This window comes from Mercenaria mercenaria, chromosome 17, assembly GCF_021730395.1.
Source record: "Mercenaria mercenaria strain notata chromosome 17, MADL_Memer_1, whole genome shotgun sequence".
NCBI classification, from domain to species: Eukaryota; Metazoa; Mollusca; class Bivalvia; order Venerida; family Veneridae; genus Mercenaria; species Mercenaria mercenaria.
In genome coordinates, this window is record NC_069377.1 from 1,591,845 (window position 1) to 1,614,384 (window position 22,540).

A 22,540-nucleotide genomic window follows, 5' to 3' on the forward strand; every position below is an offset into this window, starting at 1 on the left:
AATCGAACAAGCATAAATAAACTTGACAAAATGATATTAAATTTTCATAACAAAATTTTTAGTTTTAACTTATATGTAGGGCATTATTTAATATTTAATGTTTAACCCTTACCCTGCTGAATTTCTATAATGAACTTGTCCATCTTTCAACTTGGACAGTATCATTAACTGTTAAAAGGGGTGCTTACCTAAAATTTACTGACTGAATAGCGAACAGTGCAGACCATGATCAGACTGCACGGATGTGCAGGCTGATCTTGGTCTGCACTGGTCGCAAAGGCAGAATCACTTGCGGCCAGCAGGCTAAGGGTTAATTTAGATCATGGTAATTATGTTCTCTGCATGTTCAGTGACTACGAAATGAGCACTTAGGAGATGAAAGTTCCATAGATCTTCTGTAGACTTAATTGATTATGGGACAAACTATTGACAGATGATTGATAAGTGTATCAAACCATTTAATAAATTCATTTTGAAATTCAGCTTTAAAAATGAAAATATTAAATTGATAGAAATAAAAATTAATGTTATCGGATGAATAGGCATATCTGTTTGTATTTGAATGAATCATTTACAGTCCATGAAATAAACAAACGTGTTTGTAAACATGGACGGATCCAAACGGAAGGGGAAAAAGCATTTTATAGAAATATTTCGATGGCAAAATACAATACAAAGTGTAGCCCTGACCAACCTATTAACTGGGCCAGTCTATTTTATTAGTACAACAACACGGTTGATCCATTTAATTTTAGATGAATGTTGCTTCATTTTCATTTGCAACAAAATTGAAAATTCAATGAAGCCACGATTCCAGGAAAAAGGATGTCAGTACTCCTAAATAAAGCTGTACACAGTATTGTGGAAGTACAAAATTTTATCCGTACAACATCTGTACCATGTCTAGAAGTTCAAATCCGTACAATGTTTAGAGGTACAAAACCGAACAACTAGAATGAGATTGAAGCCTTAAGGATTTTTACCTATAGATAAATTTTAACAGTGCAAAATTAAGTGTACCAAAGAATTTAGTAAACATTGTCTAAATCTTGTTTGAAATGTTTAAGACAGCTCAGGCACTAAAAAAGTCTTGTTGAAATATACGATAAAAATCTTACAGTCATATAATCATAAGCTAACATCATAAATTGATAATAAACCTGCCTTGTTGCCTTCATTCCAGAGAATTCATCGAGGCCACAAAAGAAGACATAAACCAGTTACAACACAGAGAGACAGACCTAACTTCTACAGCACAGGTTAGTGACCTTCAACTTTGACCTTACACTTGATTTACCTTGACCTTTCAAAATTTTATGTACAATTTGAGCTAGGTAGATGCAGATTTTTATACTCCGCAAAATGTACACTTAGATTTGTTCTTGTCCATAAGTCCATCTGTTCGAATGTTCGAATTTGTATCATGCATATTCTAAAAAGTATTTCATCAAAAGTCATCAAACCTTACAGTATTGTTTTTAAGCATGTGGAGTGCACATAGTGTTTTAATTGTGATTCACACAGGCAGACCAGAGTTATGGCCCTTGACTTTGTCAAAAATATGTATACAGTGGCAGGAGCAGGGTCACAATATTGTCCTATGTACACACATCTAGTTTTTATCAATTCCAGAAGTTGAAAATTTTTATTCCATGAATTTTGATTTGCTAGGTCAAATTCATGGAAAACAATTATCATGTGAAATCCAGCAGTTTGAATATGATTGCAGTGCCTACTTAAAGATGAAGTACTGATGGGGAAAAACAATAGAAAAACTATTGAGAAAAACAATAGAAAATTGTGAGTGGCTGAACTAGTAATAGGACATTCTAATCATCAAAAATTTTTTGTAATCATTTTGAAATATTTTAGTTGCAGATAAAAACTCTTATTTAACTGATAATATGTATTATTTGTAAAGTTTATGCTCATAATGATATGTATATGAGCCGTGCCATGGGAAAACCAACATTATGGGTATGCGACCAGCATGGATCCAGACCAGTCTGCGCATCCGCGCAGTCTGGTCAGGATCCATGCTGTTCGCTAATAGTTTCTCCAATTCCAATAGGCTTTAAAAGCGAACAGCATGGAGCCTGACCAGACTGCGCGGATGCGCAGGCTGGTCTGGATCCATGCTGGTCGCATACCCACTATGTTGGTTTTCTCATGGCACGGCTCATATATTATCTAGCAATTTGACATGTCTGCCTGCTCACAATCAAGGGGAAAATGGGAATTAAACATAGATAATTACAATAGATGCAAGCCAACTCATTGATCTTGTAAAATATGATGTCGTAAATTCTTAAAAAATCTTATATTCTGTTTATCTGTTTGGGTGCACAAAAAATCATCTTGGGCATATTTGGGAGCAAAATTGAAGTTTTATTGTCGCTTGTAGTTAAGTCTGACAGACTGTATGTTTTATGAAATTTATTGCAAAGTATTTAGGTGTAATAAATTGTCTTGAGTTATTATAAATCAACTTTATGCTGAATCAGCTATAGACAAGCCACTAGACTGATATTAAAGAATTTGTAATTTTTCTTTTATTCTATGATTGTAATAGTGACAAATGCCAGTCTATTTTACAGATTTTCTCAGGGGAAACTGATTGTAATACTATATATTTGATATTGGACATAGGATATAAACAGGCTACATTCACAATTAAAAAAAAACAACAGAAATTAAACAAATGATATATCATAGTCTAGGAGCTAGTCTAAATCAGCTACTGAACCATATAGAGTTTCTTTGATAATCATGTTTTTCACAATTTAATAATCTTTTCATTGAACAATTTCTTAAACATTGTGGAGGAATGACTTCAGATGATTAAACAAAATTTCTGTCATTCTGAATAGGAAATAAATAACAATTTTGTTTGAAAAAAAACCCAAAAAACATGCTGTGTTATTACTGTAAATTTTGTTGTCTAGACAGATGGTATACACCCACACTTACAGAAGTTAAAGAAAACTCATAATTGTACATAATGGTCCAGAAAGTTGTTTATCATCACTAAGAAACGGCTCAAAACAAGGTCAAGGTTGGAAAACTGAGTTTTGAAGCCAGTCTTAAAAGTACAGCATCTGATTGGTTGATTAGAAGCATAATTTTGAAATTGACCGATGGGAATGTTACAGTTTTAGACTGGTCCACTGATTTAGTTTTATTAGCTTTTGTGATCACCCTGTGTCCGTCGTCGTCTGTTCGTCGTCGTCAACAATTTGACTGTTAACACTCTAGAGGTCACAATTTTGGCCCAATCTTAATGAAACTTGATCAGAATGTTACCCTCAGTAAACTTGGACGAGTTCCATATTGGGTCATCTGGGGTCAAAAACTAGGTCACCAGGTCAAATCAAACGAAAAGCTTGTTAACACTCTAGAGGTCACAATTTTGGCCCAATCTTAATGAAACTTGGTCAAAATGTTACCCACTATAAAATCTTGGACAAGTTGGATTTTTTGGATTTTTGGATTTTGGGTCAACTGGGGTCAAAAACTAGGTCACCAGGTCAAATCAAAGTAAAAACACTGTAGAGGCCACATTTATAAATGTATTTTCATGAATCTTGGTCAGAATGTCACTCATGATGATCTTAAAGGCCAGTTTGAAGCTTGGTCATGTAAGGTCCAAAGCTAGGTCACAAGGTCAAATCAAAGGAAAAGCTAGTTAACACTCTAGAGGCCACATTTATGACCATATCTTAATGAAACTTGGTCAGAATATTGATCTTCATGAACTGTAGGTCAAGATCAAATCTGGGTCAGATGGGGTCAAAAACTAGGTAACCAGGTCAAATCAAAGGAAAAGATTGTTAACACTCTAGAGGCCACATTTATGACTGAAACTACATGAAACTTAGTCAGAATACTAATCTTGATGATCTTAGGTCAAGTTTGAATCTGGGTCATGTGGGGTCCAAAACTAGGTCACTGGGTCAAATCAAAGGAAAAGCTAGTCCACACTTTAGAGGCCACATTTATGACCATGTCTTAATGAAACTATCTTGATGATCTTTAGGTCAATAGGTCAGGTGAGTGATACAGGGCCTTCATGGCCCTCTTGTTTATAATTTCTATGAGCTAAGCTATTTTAGTAAAAGATACATAGTATAGCAGATGAAAACAAAATGTAACATTTTTACAGGGAAGACTTCATGAGGCAGACAAGGTAAAATAGATGTGATTCAGTTCAGTTCAGTTCATTTCTAACATTGATTTTGTTGGTGCATGATTATTATGATTGGTATTAGAGATTTAGTTTTGCTCAATGGTGACATTCTGTTTTTCACGTAACTGGGAAGCACTGTTATTTCGTTTAGTTCACCTTAGGAAACTAATTTTTAAAACAATTTATTTTTAAGTTTAGAGAATATTAAGAGAAGGGTTTCTGTATTCCTTAAATTTTGCCATTTTGTGGTTAGTTAATCTGCATGCCTATTTTATGTTAAATAATTTAGAGTGGATTTTCATAATGAACTGGAAACCTTAGGTAAAACCTAGATCTAGGTGTTGTCATGGTATTTTTAGACAATTACAAAGCAGAGTAAGTCAATGTATGAATAATAAAATATTTTTCTACATGAGCAAAAAATTCTAGGATTATCTTATGTATTCATAATTTAATGTTTTATAGAAAATTTGTAATTCGTAATGAGTAGCATCACTAGAGGGTAATATGTAACAGATAGGTGATGGGAGTTTTAGAAATTGTCCATAAATCTAGTCATAGTTTTAAGCTTTATGCAAATACTGCATCACTTCAGCGCAAAATGTGCTATTTCTTTATGTCTTTGTGATGGTGTGTTGATTATTTGCAAAATATAGAAGTTTAAAAGGATCAATATCAGACTTGATCAATATGGATCAAGAAATTTATCACAAAACAGCAGTTAATTCTGCAGCGGAAAAATTAGCGATCATGACGCAGTTTCGAGACAAATTATTTGTCTTAATGATGCGATACAATGTACTTATAGTTATTCAGTATTGCTGCGTCATATAATAGAAGAAAATCATGTTATAAGTGATGAAAATGATACCAATTTAAGTCATTTAAATGGTTTTGTTGGTTTGAAACATGCAGTATTAAAGCTGATCAAAACTTTATGTCAGTAATTTCAAATAGAGGTCTGTTTTCTCTTCTGATTGTGGTGGAGTAGTCGTACTAGCAGGAAAATACATTTTTGTAAATGTAAAATTATGAGATAAGTATTTTGGATGGGGGACTAATTTTTATGGATTTTGTGGTGATATTAAATCCCAACAAAATTGCATAAAATTTTAATGGAATCAAAAACTTGAAAATTAATGATCCAGTTCAAGTTCCCATGAATTTTGGCTCAAAAAACAAACATTTTCTGCTTGCAAAATGAAATAATTTCTTAGTATAAGAACAGCCTTTGTAATCCTCAATAAGTGGTTATGTCTGGCTTTGATGTTGAAGTGACTTCAGCTTGATTGAGGAGTAGGGAAGATATAATGCTATAATGCTACAAGCTACAGCCAGCATGTTATGCCAATACATTCAATACAAATACAGAAATTGATTTTGCTAGCATTTCTTGATAGACTTGAGATATGAGTTTTCCTAACATTTGGCAGGGCCTGTCTTTTATCAGAAATACATTTACACAATTTCTTGGGTAAAAAGCAAAATTAGATTTCCCTCTGCAGTTGCTTTTTAGATCAGCCAATGCATTTGATAAAATTGGAATTGTAAATAAAATAGATAAAGCAGGGAGGTAACTGCCATTTAAAAGGAAGACAATTGCTCCCTTGTCATACATTAATTGAAGGAGAATGTTAATAGTTTTTAAGACCCTTTTTCTGGTGATAATAAACTATTTTGCGATATACTGTGAAATCAGTTATAATAATGGGAGATTTATTTTTGTGGTTAAGTCAGTTCATGAAATTTAGTCGCAACAAACAAATAAAATTCCCTTTTATTTTATGTTGAAAAGTTCATAGCCTCACAAAATGTCAGTTTTGACCAAAACTATGAAATTTCTTTCCCACAATGATTTCACAGTATATATTACAACAGTTTCCAGTAATAGTTGTCACCAGATAGGACAGAAATCAGAAATCTTAGATGAAAATTGTACTAAAAGTTTCATCCAGGTACAGCCCTGTTTTTGTACAAAAAATATCTTGGACTTCTGTTTATATTTCAGCAAATAAAGTCAGCAGAAAGATACCTGAAAAGATTAGAGTTTCATCTTGCCAAGGTAAAGTATAAATTATGTTCTTTTTATTTTCCTATGATGCAAAGAGCAAGTAAAATACTACATATGTACATCAGCTCATTTATACATAAAATATACAGTAATATACATAACATATCTATTAGTCATGTGTACATAATGTGTCAATACTTACGAAATATTGCTTCGCACCATTTTACTAAGCTGCCAAGTGATTCTGCCATTGCAACCAGTGCAGACCAAGATCAGCCCAGATGTCCGTGCAGGTTGATCATGGTCTACACTGTTCGCTATTCAGTCTGTAAATTTTCAATGAACTTCCCTTTGATAAACAAGTGGTACTGACCAAATTGAATGATGGACCAGTCCATTTTGAAAATTTAGCAGGGTAAAGGTTGATTCTGTGGTACTAGCCAGTCAGTGATACCAGTTGGTTCATTAGGTACAGCACCTGACTATATCAAGAGGTTGCAGGTTCAGTCCTAGGGGTAGGCACATTTTCACTGTGGCAGTTTTTTGGTCCAAATGATATTTGTTTGGAAAGTGTCAGTTACTTGTGGAGAACGATTCAGTACTGGTATAGAATTGTGGAATACTGTATTGGTTAACTGACTTTCATTCCGATATTATTGAAAATTAAGATATCTTAAGTTCTGGCTAAGCAGAACACACAATTGATAAACTTTCTTTATGTATTTTTAGTTGGATGAACTTCATGAGTTTTACCTGCTGCAACAACAACTACGAGAAGGTAATGTAAACATTCTTGACTGAAGGAATGGTTTTGTTTTAGCACTTTTGTCAAGAAAATTTTCTTAAGTTCGAAAAGGTCATTAAATTTTGTGTACATGATTGATTCTTACTTGAGCAGAATACTTCCTGATTCATTGTCTTCAGACTGCAAATCATCAGCGGTATTAACCTTTATCACGCTGGACACAATTGATTCTGCCTCAGCGAGCAGTGTAGATCATGATCAGCCTGCAGATCCATGCAGTCTGGTCATGATCTGCACTATTCACCATTCAGTCAGTATCTTTTTCGTAAGATCCCTTTTGACATTTAACGGTACTGTCCAAATTGAAAGGTGGACAAGTTCATTACAGAAATTCAGCAGGGTAAGGGTTAAAAAATACGGTATCTTCTCTTAAAGCACCATTACTATAAGCATATGACTATAAGATGAATACCTGAATAGTCTACTTACGCATCTGACGTAGTAAAATTTGTAACATTGTGATATTTTTGCAGGAGTGAGAACAATGCATAGAGCATATGTAACATCACCCGGGAACCAGAGTCACTCACTGTCCAATGTGAAGTATGGGTACAAAGAATGTACACAGACGATGTGTAACATAGAGGCCCAGTTAGAGGCCATGATGGGAACGTTTAATTGTAAATTAAAAGGTAAGTTTACAGAATGTTGGGTAATTTATAGAAATTTTAGGTTGAATATCGTTTACTTATGTTGTATGTCTTCTGTGTAATAAAGTTGTTTCAGTTTATATCATATTTTAGATAACTTGACTGAAGTTACCAGTATTTTAGTTTAAAAGTTTTCTCCTTTTTTTGGGTACAATTATATTAAACCTTTTTACTTTCTGTTCAGTAACACAAATTTGAGAATCTTTGCAATACTTAAGAAAAGTTTGAAATATATGGCTTAGAAAATTTTTCATTTTTGTAATCATCATTTAACTGTCTTTTTTTTCACTGATAGGTATGGCAGGATTTGCTAGACTGTGTCCCGGTGATGTCTTTGAGGTCACAGTCAGACATGGTACCCAGAAATGGAAAACCAAAGGTAGAATAGAAAAGACTGGGAACCAGAAATGGGATGTTCCAGAATTCAACTTCAAAGCAGTTGTCGGAGATATATTTAATATTAAGGTAATTAATCTGCTTGAAAAAGCACTTTAAGCCAAATTATAGATGTTGTATATGTGTTTGTTCACACTTTGATACAAAAGGGAAGGGTCCACGCCAAAGGTCATGACCTTAAATGGTGTAGTTTGGAAACCTGACTTGGGGTGAGGAATTCTTTCTTGTTTGCAAGCAGTACAGCTGGATTACAGAATGTTTGTGGTTCTACCTGGGTGCCCGCTCATGCCTGAAATAATACCCTGAGGGACACCTGGGTTTTTCCACCAGCAAAATCAGGAAAGGTGCCATATGACCTAGAGTTCAATGTGTTTGTTAGATCAGACAGTGATAAAGAAATGGTATAAAGAATGTGCAGCACACTGCTGAAGAGAAAAACATAGACGTTATTGTTACTCAGTTCTACCTGTTTATAAAGAAATGAAAATTATTTGCATTTTAATAAAATAAAATGAAAGTTTGTAAAAAAATTGTTAAAATTTCAAGTTCAGAAATCACATCATTTGAAAATTCTAATGATTGATCTGTGTTGAATGATAGCTTCAGTTGTAACAGTAGTGATGATTTTGCTGTGTCAGAAGACAAGCTTTCCAATGTTTCTTTCAGGGTTTGGAAGTTCGAGCCTTCAAGTCGGTATTACTGGGTCAGAAGAGTTGTGAAACGAAGGACTTGTTTTCAGCAAATCCTCAACTGATGACTGTCAGTATCAATGTGAACGGATCGCTCAAACTTAGTATAGTCATTACCTGGAAGTAAGTTATCTGTCTTTTATATTGATGATATATGATTTTAAAGACAATAAATGTCTGAATTCCAGACTCACTTTGTAAATTATGTCTTCCCAAAATGTATTAATATGAAAGGTTTGTTCAAACTAAATATAGTCATCACATACAAGTATTTAACCTGCTGTAAACCTAGAAATGGTTTCGCTCTGGTTTGTAGTCTTACCTGTAATGTTTGTCGCGTGCTTAAGCCATTAAGTTTTCACTTATTTTGCATTTCTGCGAATCTTTGTAGCCACTAAATCGCCCGTGTCATAAAAACGTGAAATAGTGTTCGCTAATTTTTCTAGGGTTACAGTATCTGGTGTGAAAAAAAGTTACTTGTTGGGGATGTAAATTTGTACATTTCAAATGATTTTAAATGTGAATTTTGTTTGTTCATAGTGATATGATTTTATAGACTGATGCATTTGTTTAATCAAAATGACGATTGAAATCTGAAACATTTCTGTAATTAAATTTATTTAAGAAATGATAAGTTCCCAAGCGTGGTTTATCGTAGAATAACCCGTGTTTTGATTTCTTATGCGTAAGAATATATCACGAAGACCATAGGCCTGAGTGATACATTGTTTCGCGTAAGAATGAAAAACTCTGGTTATTCTACGATAAATCACACTTGGGAACTTGTTATTTTGATTCTAATAAGACATACTAATATCAACAGTGTTAGAAATAATGGTAACTACTTTTTACGACATGAACTACACTTTGTGCTACACACCTGGATCATTCTATACATAGAGGATGACGTCACTACTTTGCACGCGCATGGATTATTGCAAAATAACTGTTTACTGATTTTCTCCTATGTGTACCGGTATATAGGTTATTTGCTGGTCATGTTAGAATAAAATATAATTTATTTCTACTTCTTGCAGTCCACTAGATGGAGTAGACGAAAGCTTTGCATTCTTGGAGACTCCACAAAAGTCACAAGGTACACCACGCAGACGACCAGTGTCAGTAATAGCGCTCAACGGGCAATATGTACGTATATATTGTTTGTTATGCTAATCAGTTCTGTGTTTGGATTCAAAGTGGCCATTCCAAGAAAGTGTAGGCGTGTTCATAAATGGGTAATACTGTAAAATCATTTAATTTCGTGGGCATGAAATTTTGTGGTTTTGGTCAAAACGGCAATTTCATGGGGGTATAAATTTGTGGATTTCATATTTTAAACATAAAATGAATAGGGAGTTTACTTGTTCGTTCGAATTAAATTTCTTGGATTGACTCAACCCCATAACCCACGAAAATTAGTCCCCCATGAATATTAATGATTTCACAGTATTCAAAAATACATTGAGTAGGTAGTGTAATGAAACTGTAATGGCTGTTAATAAAATGTACATTGTTGGAACTTGGGGCATATGTTCTCCGTGACGATTTGATAAAAGACATTGAAATCAATCATCCTCCACCTCTGATTCATGTTGGGAAGTTGGCAGTTACTTGCAGAGAACAGGTTTGTATTGGTACAGAATCAAAGAATACTGGTAAGGCCAACTGCCTGCCGTTACTTAATTGAAATACTTTTGAAAAATTGTGTTAAACCCAAAACAAAAAAAGACAAAATATTTTTTCAGCTTACAGTAAAGATATTCATATACCAGACTGTAAGTTTTATTAACGTTTTAGGATGAAGATGCAGGTGGAGACAGACGACATTCAAATCCACTCACTATACAACAAACGAAGGACGACAATTTTATTCTGCGTTCAAACCCGCCATCTCCTCATGTGAATCATGTTACATCATATCATGGACTTGACAGCCCGCACGTTAGCGCGCGTCTTAGTGAACACCTGCCTGACGCATATAGGCAGGCTGGTCCTCTGTATTCACAAACGAACCACCATAGTCAGGCTGGTTTTCACTCTAGTCCGGCTCTACAAGCCTTTGGAGAAAATGACTCTGATAAACAATTACCCCACCCACCTACTCAAAATAGTGCATTCTCAAACACTTTACCCTCAGTGTTGGGACATTTACATTTCCCGAGTGTTTCGCCGCACGCTGTTACGAGCGGGAAAGATGAGGAGGAACATTCTGTGTTAAATATTGAGGACGTGTTACACACACTGACTTCCTCATTAGAAGACTACCACGGCCAGTATACGGAGTTACAGAAACTTGAGGATTTAATCAAATTTGCACAAAAGTTAATCAGGGTAAGTTATCTTTTCTTACTCCTCAGATTGTTTTGTCTCCCAAATCTGACACAGTTGAAAAAAATTCTTGCTCTGTATTATGTTGGGAAAATATTGTTAGCTGCTTTTAGTCTCACAGGTATGAATAAATAGACTTAATTGGATTCCTTAGAAACAGCAAGTTAAAATTTACTGTAGAACAATGCAGTGATAAAAATATATACTTAAGCTTCTGTTACTAGCATTTACACAGATTGATATCTTTCTATCACTATATTGTTCTACAGTAAATTTTAACTTGCTATTTCTAAGGAATCCAATTAAGTCTATTTATTCATTTATTAACTGTGAGACTAAAAGTAGTTACCAAGTGCATCTGTCATTGAGTTTACACAAATCCTTGTGTTTGCACAAATTGTTAAGTTTACACAAATCATTCAGTTTACACAAATCCACTTTGTATCAGTAATATATCCTAGACTTTCTAAAGTTAACTGTCAGAATGCTACAGTATACCTATAGAAATTACAACAAAGAACATTTATGTCTTGTGCATCATTTAAAAAAACTTACAGCATGATTGTGTTGCTTTCGTTTTCCTTAATTGGAAAATATGTTAGTGCTAACTACTGAAATATTTACTGATAGAATTTTGTCACCAGTTTAGCATTTTTGCTAATTTTGCAAAAAATGAATCCTTGAAAAAGCTTGAATTTTGATTACTTCTAATTCCAACACAAAATTAGATTAGTGTGTTAATTGACTTGATTTTAAGTTTCATGAAATTTTGGCCAGGCAAAAATAATCTGATCTATATTATCCAATTAAAGTTAAATTTGAAGTTAATACTTTTGCAAGCCTTATGTTATTAACCTTTAGCCTGCTGGCGGCAAGTGATTCTGCCTTTGCGACCAGTGCAGACCTACAAGATTCCAGTGCAGACCAAGATTAGCTTGCACGGATATGTACTGTTTGCTATTCAGTCATTAGTGTGTTTCTATTACAGAAACAGTTTCGCAGTAGTTCACGGTCTTCCAGTATCAGTGTATCTATAGAGAGTGCGCTAGAAGCTTTCGATTTCCTCGACACAGAAGAAGCTTTCGAGGAACCAAAGTCACCGACTGAGTAAGTATTCTTTAGTAACTTATTTAAGAAAAGTCAAATTTATGTTTTTACCATATAAATGTCCCGGAGAGATAGGAGGTCAATAGTTCAAACCTCAGCTTGTAAAGTATGATGTACATCAAGTGCTGGGAACCAGCCAAAGTTCCCTTATTTATTGATACAAGAAGAGCCTGATCTTTGATTGATCATGATGAAAAACATTTTCTTAGTTTTGGCCAAGATGACATCAATTTCAGTTATTTTAAACACAGTGACCAGAAATTGTCCCCATTCATTTTACAGTCTCCTTAAAATGTAAGTGGAAGTCTTAGTTGATTTAGTTAATTTTGAGGGCATTGTTTAGAATGTCAAAAATCATTATCAATATTACATCATGGAATATTTAAGTGATTGTTCCATGCCATGATTAATCTGCACACCACTGGTGTACATGCATAAATAGAAACAAAACTGTTCTTTGTGCATTGAAACAGTGCAGCTGGAAAAATTTGATTTCACTTAAGGATACATTTTCATAAGTAGGGTCTTTTCTATAATATACAATGTATTCTGAAGCTATGTACAAGCTAGGAAAATGATACAGTTTTTGTTTAGAATATGTAATAGCATTATAATGATGAACTGTTCTCATTGTAGCAGTTCTGTAGCTTAAAAACAATTAGACTGGTTCATTTCAAGCTAAAGTTTTCAGTTTATAGAGAACCAGTCTATCTGTTGTTCTTATTGTAGCAGTTCTGTAGCTTAAAAAAATTATTCACAAGACTGGTTCATTTCAAGCTTTGTAATTTTTCTTCTTGAAAATTTTGTAAAGTTTTCAGTTTGCGAGAACCAGTTTATCTGTTGGAGACAGTCCAGTGATATGTGAATATTTTTGATGATAGTGATATCAGTACTGGTTGGGAACCATTTTCCGGACAGGACCAGTTTCCGGACACGTGTAATATTCGCTTTATTTCGTTGTTATTCATGGAATTGTTTCCTCTAGATCATTTAGATGTTTAGTCTTTATGTCTACAACAAACCACTATTTTATAAGGCTATGTAATGTTTGGGTTTTTGATGATAACTCACCTGCGTTTACAAAACAACTTTCTGTCTTAACGGGGCATGAAGATAGCATTGCGCATGCGCAGTAGTTCACACATGCCGAGGTATCAAGTGGGGAAGGAATATTCAAACTACATAATGATTGTCTGCTGATAACATGTTCTACTTTTAATTTCACGCTAAAAGTTACGTAAGATGCATGGCTGTCGATTTTTGCACTAATTTTATTCTATATCTATTGGAATTAGCAAGAATTCGTATAAGACGAAATTCGAGTTTTTTATAGTCAACCTCGGTTTGCTTTCATAGCTGCTATTGAAAGTCGGGTTATGTTTCATGTGTAATTTTGAAGAGTTGAATGATAAAGAAATGTGTAGAAATAGTTTAATTACTTATTTTGATATCAAATTAACAACAAAACACCGTCAAAATATTTGTCCGGAAACTGGTTTACCTGACGGGAAAAATAGCTCATTTTAGTGACCCCATTTGAGGCCCCGTGGAACCCATATTTTACGTCACAGCGCGATGCTGATTACAACATCGGATGTGGAAGGAGCTGAAGTATGTGCAGTATGGGCTTCATTTGTGTCAAATATCTTTTTTAGGGAATAATGGAGCCGAAATATGAAAATGTGTCCGGAAAATGGTTCCCAACCAGTAATGTTAGCAGGTCAACATATTTGCCTTGATGTTGTCATATTTTGTTGACAATACTGGGTGTAACTTAATATTAATTTTGTTATTTAACATTGGTTATTTATAACCTGAGAGTTTTATCATTCATAAAATAAATGTACATGTAATAAATTTAATTATATTAAAGATGTTACATGCTCATTACTTTAAGGATGTAATAACTGTGTCATTTTCACCTTGCTTCTTTGTTTTGTACATTATTGTATTCTGCTATGCTGCAGAACAGATAATATTTGTGGTGGTTTTATTTTCGTATATTAGTGTATAGATTATTATTACCTAAATTCCTAATATTTGTGAATTTTCATACCAGATCTATACTATGAATTCTTAACTTTGCAAAAACTATTTTCTGTGAAATTGCAAAATGAAAATGGCCCAGTCTGCAGTTTTATGCATAGTGTAGTCTCTCTCTCATAATCTTCATGTATATATAAATCAAGGTTGTTTTAGGTTACCGACTAGACCTTCTTCTATTTCTGGGCAAAATTTAATTTGAAACCTTAATACTTGAGAAATAGTGCACATTGATATTTTGTTGGATAAAAAGAGCCTGTACGTATATATGGGATTGTTATTACCTAGTATTGTTTAAATTGACATCTGAGTCGATCTTGAGCATTTTGATTATGAAAATGGAACTACTTTAGTGTACTTTTTGCAAGTTTCAGACATGCTGTCAGGGAAACAAACAATCTTGATTATTTCATGCGCTTGTATTCCTTGTATGAAGGTTGATCCAGAAGTATTTTTCATTAGAGCCATAGAAACATGTGTTACAAAAGAAAACAACAAAAAATTCCTACCCATATACTTTATTTGCAATATGTTCTGAAAATACCATGAAAATTTTTCCTGTCTTTATGGAGATATTTACAGAAAGCATGGCAATGGTCATAGTCACAGATCTTTGACATTATTGATGTCAGATGTTTATTTTTTTTGTCACTTAGGAATAATAAGCGTAAACGCTACATGGCAAACTGAAACCTGCAAGCATTCCACATCATTTTTCACTATTAAGTTCTGAAAGACATGTTTATGCATCATTGTAATTTCGTTTGATAATATACATTATTTTGATGTCAATTGGTGACTGTCTTTGTTTGGTATTTTTTCTGTTCATGAAAGAAAATAATATTAAATTTGTCTGTGTTATAATAATTGTATAACATGTACATCTTAATATACAATATTTTTTATAATTCTGTAATAATGCACAATGGACATGGTGACATTACTTCTGGACCAACCCTTGTATTACCCTAGAACCTTCTGCTATTATAGTATTTTATATGACCCCCTTATATAACCATGACAACACACCCACTATATCCCCTACAGCAATGTGAAGCCTAGTTTTGACGATATGTTATGCAGCCCAGAGTCAACGGCCAAGACAGGAGACTCCGGCATCGAGAGCCTGGCTCAGCGGCTTAGTGAGGATACACAGCTAGGATCGAGCCTAGGTTCAAGCCCAGTGCCGCCATCCACGGGGAATGAAGAGGTTGATCAATGCCTCATGTACCATCTAACTTATTGTGAACGTCTGCTAGAGGTAAGCTCTGTTCAGTTTGAATTTAAATGCAATTGTATTATGCGTTTATGTGTATGTTATGTGTTACCGTAGATACCCATGTATAATGTGCAGTTTTTTTACCCCCGGGACCACCCCCAAATCGTGGGTGCGCATAATACACAGGTATAGACAATTTTCCAACTTCAAAACAAGTTTGTTACCGATGTTCGCCATTTTGGTAAAGGGAAACTACTCCCCGCACTTACTGTCACCGCTAAAATCTAAGATTGCCATTACGTTCCGTAAAAGATCAAATGGTTAATTTTTTCTTTTAAACAAAATTAATTTCATAAAAATTTAAAAGTATTTTGATGAAAGAAATGATAATAAATCAAAAAAATTATGATACTAATTAAAGATCGAGAATTATCTTTAACCGAGATCAAACTGTGAACAACATAATTGACAGGAGGTGACACGTTAATTGCCGGTAATTACTGGCTATTTGATCGTGACAAAAACACTATCACACCTTTTGTTATTGGTTTGAATTGAGAAGCTCGTGTCATTTTGAAAGATACCATTCCGAAATATTGAATCAGCTGCTGTTTATTTATTCAAAATAGTTAATTAAAAAGGTAAAAACAATAGTTAATTAAAAAGGTAAAACAACAAATAAAACAATATTTTACTGGTTTTATTTTTGAGAAAACAAAAATCGATAGTACTGCGAGACCTATGCTGCTCTCCGCTGCGGAAATAAAATTTATTACCGGTGTCGATGTTTTTTAAACTCTACTTTCGTTTTCCATCCGCCTCAAAATTGACCAAAAATATTTTTTTCCCAGGATTTTGGGCCAAAATCGGGGGTGCGCATTATACACGGGTGCGCATTATACATGGGTATCTACGGTATTCGAGTGGTTTAGGTTGTTGACTTCAAATCAGTTGCGCTCGCTGATTCAGCTGGCTTACAGAAGGTCAGTGGTTCTACCCAGGTGCCCGCTCGTGATGAAATAATGCTGGGAAGGGCACCTGGGGTCTTCCTCCATCATGAAAGCTGGAAAGTCGCCATATGACCTATATTGTGTCAGTGCAACGTTAAACCCAAACAAGAAAAGAAAAAAACAACAACAACAAATTATATGTTTGCAAGAAGTTCAAACAGTTGCTTTGTAACTTTTAATTTTTGTTCTAAATATTTCAGTTGATCAAGCAATATGTTTAGAAATAGTGTGTATATTTTGATGGATCATATTATTGATATTGTTCTTAGAAATGTTTAACCCCTACCCTGCTAAATTTCTATCATGAACCTGGCCATCTTTCAATTTGGACAGTACCATTAACTATTAAAAGGGGTGCATACCATAAGATGCTGACTGAATGGCGACCAGTGCAGATCATGATCACACAGATGTGCAGGCTGATCTTGACTGCACTGGTCGCAAAGGCAGAATCAGTCGTGTCCAGCATGGTAAGGGTTAATATTTTCACCTTCAGAATATTCTAATGTTGATTTTTTCTTTTGCTCTTTCAGAATCTTGGTGCTTTTGGACCATTGAAATGTCGGGAGATTTATGCACTGGATAAGTTGCAGAAACAGTGTACGATAGTTGAAAGTTTGTTAAAACTGGCAAAGGCAGGACCACATGTAGATTTGCATTCTGGTAAGTCTCTTCTAGTTCTTGTAAAGATTTAGAACTATACAGTTACTAGACAGTTTGAAAGTCAAATATAAAAAAATTACATCTACTAGTCTTTGGCAGAAAAGTTTTTATGAAAATGGGAGCATTGGTCTAGTGGTTAAGTGCTAAACCTTGGTCGTGGGTTTGAGCCCCACAAGGGTCATACTCGTGGCTTCATGTATGACATCAGTGCTAGTTTCATCAGGAAGCGGGCTAGGGATTTATTCAGATAAGCTTTATTATTAGTATAAGTTTTCATTACAATCAAGCTATATGAATAAGTATATAGAACAATAAAAGGCAGATTGTCGCTAGTTTTGAGACATTAGGTATGTGATAAACTAACACATTTCATGTCCGTATGTTCTCCATGACGATTTGATAAAAGTCATTGTGTCTTAAATCATTGGTCTCCCACCACTGATTCAAGTTGGGAAGTTGGCATTTATCTGCGGAGAACAGTTTTGTACTGGTACAGAATCCAGGAACACTGGTTAGGCTTACTGCCCGCCATTACTTAAATGAAATAGTGCTGAAAAACGGCGGTAAACCCCAAAACAAACAAATAACACATTTCATGTCGTCTGTCATTTCAGTGATGTCTGGTATATGTGAGGATAAGTCGCTGAGAGAATTCTGGGTAAAATGTACTGACCAAAACACACTATATATACACCCAGATAGACTACTCAACATGTTGGAACAAAAATATTCTTCTGTGATAGCTGAAAGGCATATGATTGACCCAGTGAAAGGTTAGTGATAACTAATGTTTGGAAATGAGTCAAAATTCCCATTTGGATTAATCGTTTAAAAAATAGCCTGACCAAAATTATACCAAAAACCAACCTTACTGAGTTTTGGCCATTAAGAAATTGTAATTCAATTACTTTGCTGATTTTGAATATAATGCTAAAAGTTGCGAACGTTTTCACAGTGCTGTCAAATCATTTGCATACACATTGATTGTGGCAATTTTTGTCAGCCTAACTCAGCATTTGGCTTGTTTTGAGGACATTGTTAGAAGGTTAGAATTTGTTGATAAAGAAAATGTTTGTATAATAATCACCTGAAACCTGGCTGTGCCAAATTGATAGTTTTCTGGCTGTGAAATATGTCAAAAAGGGCACTGTACTGCAGTCAGTCTGCTAAAACCTAGCATAGAGACCTACACAATCAGTTCTGAACTATAAATTTTAAATTAGTAAAGCAAAGCTCTATATATTGAATAATTTATGCACCATTTTGCAGTATGTCAACATGTGATTACACGTGTACTGGATATTCCGGATTACGAAGCAGAGAGAGGTCGGAGTTGGTTTGTGTTGACGTTACATCAGTTTATGTTGTACTTTAATGAAGAAGGAGGACTTAAATATTTAGAGGATGTGGCGCAAGAAAGTGAGTGGAAAATAACTTTAAAATATTTAGGTGTTCATGAAGAATTTGTAATAAGAAACAAAAATATCTAAAGGTACAATTTCTTGTCTTTATTCAGTCGTCATCTGTTTTATTGCAAAGCTGTTGTGCCAACTTATGATTCAGAATTTTTAACGGCAAATGAGCCTTCCCATGAGAAAACCAACATAGTGGCTTTGCGACCAGCATGGATCCAGACCAGCCTGCACATCCACGCAGTCTGGTCAGGATCCATGCTGTTCACTTTCAAAGCCTATTGGAATTAGAGAAACTGTTAGCGAACAGCATGGATCCTGACCAGACTGTGCGGATGTGCAGGCTGGTCTGGATCCATGCTGGTCGAAAAGCCACTATGTTGGTTTTCCCATGGCATGGCTCAAATAAGTTCAAAAACATTTATTATACATTTATTGTAGGATACAAATTTATAGATTTCCGTGTTTGAACATACAATAAATGAGAATTTGGTTTGGCTATTCTGGGTTTGACTACCACAAAATCTGCAAGGAGTAATGATTTTACAGTACCTTTTTGCAAATAGATAAAAATACAATTTTCATTATTTTTTTCAGTGAAATTAGTAGAAAAGCTGACCAGCGGTAATCCAGACATTGTGATAAAAGCCATTCTTACATTACGTGACACCTTGCCCTCATCACCTTGCCTCAAGGTCATTGGAATGTTGCTCGTTACCATGGACAGAGAAGTGGAACAATGTACATGTAAGTTTTGCTAAATCCATGAAAAACCTCTTGAATACTTTTTTGGAAAGACAGTTCATAATGAAAATTCATGTTTCCCTGCATTCTGTAATGACTGGAGATTGAAAATCCATCTAAATGGAAATTTATGTCTGGTGTGGAAGCTGTTCAGTTTGGAGGGCTTTCATTGTACAATGGTAAGTGAGTATTAGATTATCCAATTTCTTAATGGGAATCAAAGTAAAGTGGAAATCAGTGGGCTTTTTCCACCTCAGATTCATGTAGGAAAGATGCTGTTCAAGGAGAACAAATTAGGATAGACAAGAAACTCTGAAACTGGCTAAAATTCTGTTAAGAATTGATGTGAGCACAACACAGGAATGTTTATCAAACTTAGAAATAACTCTTGATGCATGATCTTGACTTTATATTTTAAGTGTCATATTTGACCTGGTGTTTCAGTGTCATATTTCAACTTGAGTTTCAGTGTCATATTTGAACTTGTGTTTCAGTGTCATATTCGACTCGGTGTCATATTTGAACTTGTGTTTCAGTGTCATATTTGACTTGTGTTTAAATGTCATATTTTACCTTGTATTTCAGTGTCATATTTGAATTTGATCCAGAAGAAGAAGGATGACAGAGAGAAAGCTCTTATAACATTTGTAGAGGGCCTGGAGGATAGAACACCTGAGATACGAAGTGGAGCCTGTGCTGCACTTACCATTCTAGAGGTAAATCTCTTTTCTTGTCTAGCTAAATTAAGAAAAACTGTATCACTAGTCAAGGGACAGCTGGTCTGATCCCTCATTTGTGGGCCCCTGGTTGGGTGGTGTCAATTTGCTACTCATAGCCTTTGCTGCTCTTACCATTCTAGAGGTAAATCTCATTTCTTGTCTAGCTAAATAAGAAAAACTATATCACTAGTCAAGGGACAGCTGGTCTGATCCCTTATTTATGGGCCTCTGGTTGGGTGGTGTCAATTTGCTACTCATAGCCTTTGCTGCTCTTACCATTCTAGAGGTAAATCTCATTTCTTGTCTAGCTAAATAAGAAAAACTATATCACCAGTTCAGGGACTGCTGGTGTGTTCCCTCAGTAGGTACTTTCTGAATGTGGGGCCTCTGATAAAACTATTATGTTAACTTTACCTTAGAAACAATGAATCTTCCCTGCCCATGTGTTGCGGATCCGAGGTTGAGATTTCATTCAAAAAAGTTTTTGTCAAGTTTTTGCATTTGATAATGTGCAACCAGTGTAGTCAAACAATAAATATATAGTAAAATAAGGAAGTTCTTGACTGGTGCTAGACAAGCAATGTGAGATAGATTAATTTATTTGGAATTCACTGTCTCATAATTTAGGAAAATTTCATCTTTCTATAATTTTAAATGTTTTTAGGCGACCGAGAGTATAGATCAGTTGGTGTACCTATGGCAGTCAGATTCCTCACCTATGGTACAGAAGTGTGCTAAAGATGCTCTCCTTAAACTTGGTGAATCTTCCTTCTTTATTGTTGTTTTTTTTAAAAGGAAAAAGGCTACACTCCTCCTGAAATAGTAGTACAAATATATATGCTCTTGTAACTTTATATAGCAGAATGTATAACTTGATTTGGATTGTTTAAATCAATAAAAACATGCATCCTTTAATATAGCATAATGGATTCTAATGTCTTATGTAAAATAGAATGTCTAATATGGTAACACTGTTTCTTGGTCTCTTATTTGTAGGAAGACCTGACATCACTGTCAGCATATTTTGTTAAAAATAAACATTTGTCATATTAGAATGACTGCCGCTATAATAAATGTATATCAATGTTTTTTTGCTCAGGTGAGTTTTTCTGATCACTCTATGTCCGGAGTCTGTCGTCTGTCTGTCTGTCGTCTGTCAACATTTAGCTTGTGTATGCGATAGAGGCTGTATTTTTCAACTGATCTTCATGAAATTTGGTCAGAATGATAACCTTGATGAAATCTAGGCTGAGTTTGAAAATGGGTCATCTGGGGTCAAAAACTAGGTCACTAGGTCAAATCAAAGAAAAACCTTGTGTATGCGATAGAGGCTGTATTTTTCAATTGATCTTCATGAATTTTGGTCAGAATGATTACCTTGATGAAATCTAGGCCAAGTTCGAAATTGGGTCATTGGGCTCAAAAACTAGGTCAAATCAAAGAAAAACCTTGTGTATGCGATAGAGGCTGTGCTTTTCAATTAATCTTCATGAATATTAGTTAGAATGATAACTTTCGTGAAATCTAGGCCGAGTTCGAAAATGGGTCATCTTGGGTCAAAAACTAGGTCACTAGGTCAAATCAAAGAAAATCCTTGTGTATGCGATAGAGGCTGTATTTTTCAATTAATCTTCATGAATATTGGTCAGAATGATAAGCTTGATGAAATCTAGGCCGAGTTCGAAAATGGGTCATTTCGGGTCAAAAACTAGGTCACTAGGTCAAATCAAAGAAAAACCTTGTGTATGCGATAGAGGCTGTATTTTTCAATTAATCTTCATGATTATTGGTCAGAATGATAACCTTAATGAAATCTAGGCCGAGTTCGAAAATGGGTCATCTGGGGGTCAAAAACTAGGTCACTAGGTCAAATCAAAGAAAAACCTTGTGTATGCGATAGAGGCTGTATTTTTCAATTGATCTTCATGAATATTGGTCAGAATGATTGCCTTGATGAAATCTAGGCCGAGTTCAAATATGGGTCATCTCGGGTCAAAAAGTAGGTCATTAGGTCAAATCAAATAAAAACTTTGTGTATGCGATACAGGCATTATTTTTCAATTGATCTTCATGAAATTAAGTCAGAATGATTGTCTTGATGAAATCTAGATCAAATTCGAATACGGGTTATCTTGGGTCAAGAAGTAGGTCACTAGGTCAAATCAAAGGAAAACTTTGTGTATGTGATAGAGGCTGTATTTTTCAATTGATCTTCATACAATTTGGTCAGAATGATTGCCTTGATGAAATCTAGGTTGAGTTTGATTATGTTTCATCTGGGGTCAAAAAGTAGGTCACTAGGTTAAATCAAAGAAAAACCTCGGGTATGTGATAGAAGCTGTATTTTTCAACTGATCTTCATGAAATTTTGTCAGAATGATTGCCTTGATGAAATCTAGGTCAAGTTCGAGTATTGGTCATCTGGATTCAAAAACTAGGTCACTAGGTCAAATCAAGGCAAAACCTTGTGTATGCAATAGGGGCTGCATTTTACACTGGATTTTCATGAAATTTAGTCAGAATGGTTGCCTTGATGAAATCTAGGTCAAGTTCGAATA

General features: G+C 34.7%; 1 protein-coding gene across 11 annotated transcripts in view; it reads left to right on the plus strand.

Annotated features, from left to right (window-relative positions):
- LOC123536806 (rho family-interacting cell polarization regulator 2-like) overlaps positions 1 to 22,540 on the plus strand; it is a 107,064-nt gene that overhangs the window by 81,822 nt on the left and 2,702 nt on the right. For 9 of the 11 annotated variants that reach the window (XM_053528706.1, XM_053528705.1, XM_053528701.1 and 6 more), the window contains 17 exons: positions 1,184 to 1,259; positions 4,163 to 4,186; positions 6,195 to 6,248; positions 6,927 to 6,975; positions 7,476 to 7,634; positions 7,948 to 8,117; positions 8,715 to 8,860; positions 9,775 to 9,883; positions 10,535 to 11,068; positions 12,054 to 12,172; positions 15,263 to 15,476; positions 16,978 to 17,107; positions 17,722 to 17,880; positions 18,377 to 18,526; positions 19,117 to 19,266; positions 19,849 to 19,979; positions 20,647 to 20,740. In XM_053528706.1, coding sequence (XP_053384681.1) covers positions 1,184 to 1,259; positions 4,163 to 4,186; positions 6,195 to 6,248; positions 6,927 to 6,975; positions 7,476 to 7,634; positions 7,948 to 8,117; positions 8,715 to 8,860; positions 9,775 to 9,883; positions 10,535 to 11,068; positions 12,054 to 12,172; positions 15,263 to 15,476; positions 16,978 to 17,107; positions 17,722 to 17,880; positions 18,377 to 18,526; positions 19,117 to 19,266; positions 19,849 to 19,979; positions 20,647 to 20,740 — 2,468 coding nt within the window. The remainder of the gene's footprint in view (positions 1 to 1,183; positions 1,260 to 4,162; positions 4,187 to 6,194; positions 6,249 to 6,926; positions 6,976 to 7,475; positions 7,635 to 7,947; positions 8,118 to 8,714; positions 8,861 to 9,774; positions 9,884 to 10,534; positions 11,069 to 12,053; positions 12,173 to 15,262; positions 15,477 to 16,977; positions 17,108 to 17,721; positions 17,881 to 18,376; positions 18,527 to 19,116; positions 19,267 to 19,848; positions 19,980 to 20,646; positions 20,741 to 22,540) is intronic. The other 2 variants (XM_053528699.1, XM_053528698.1) reach the window with 2 other exon arrangements.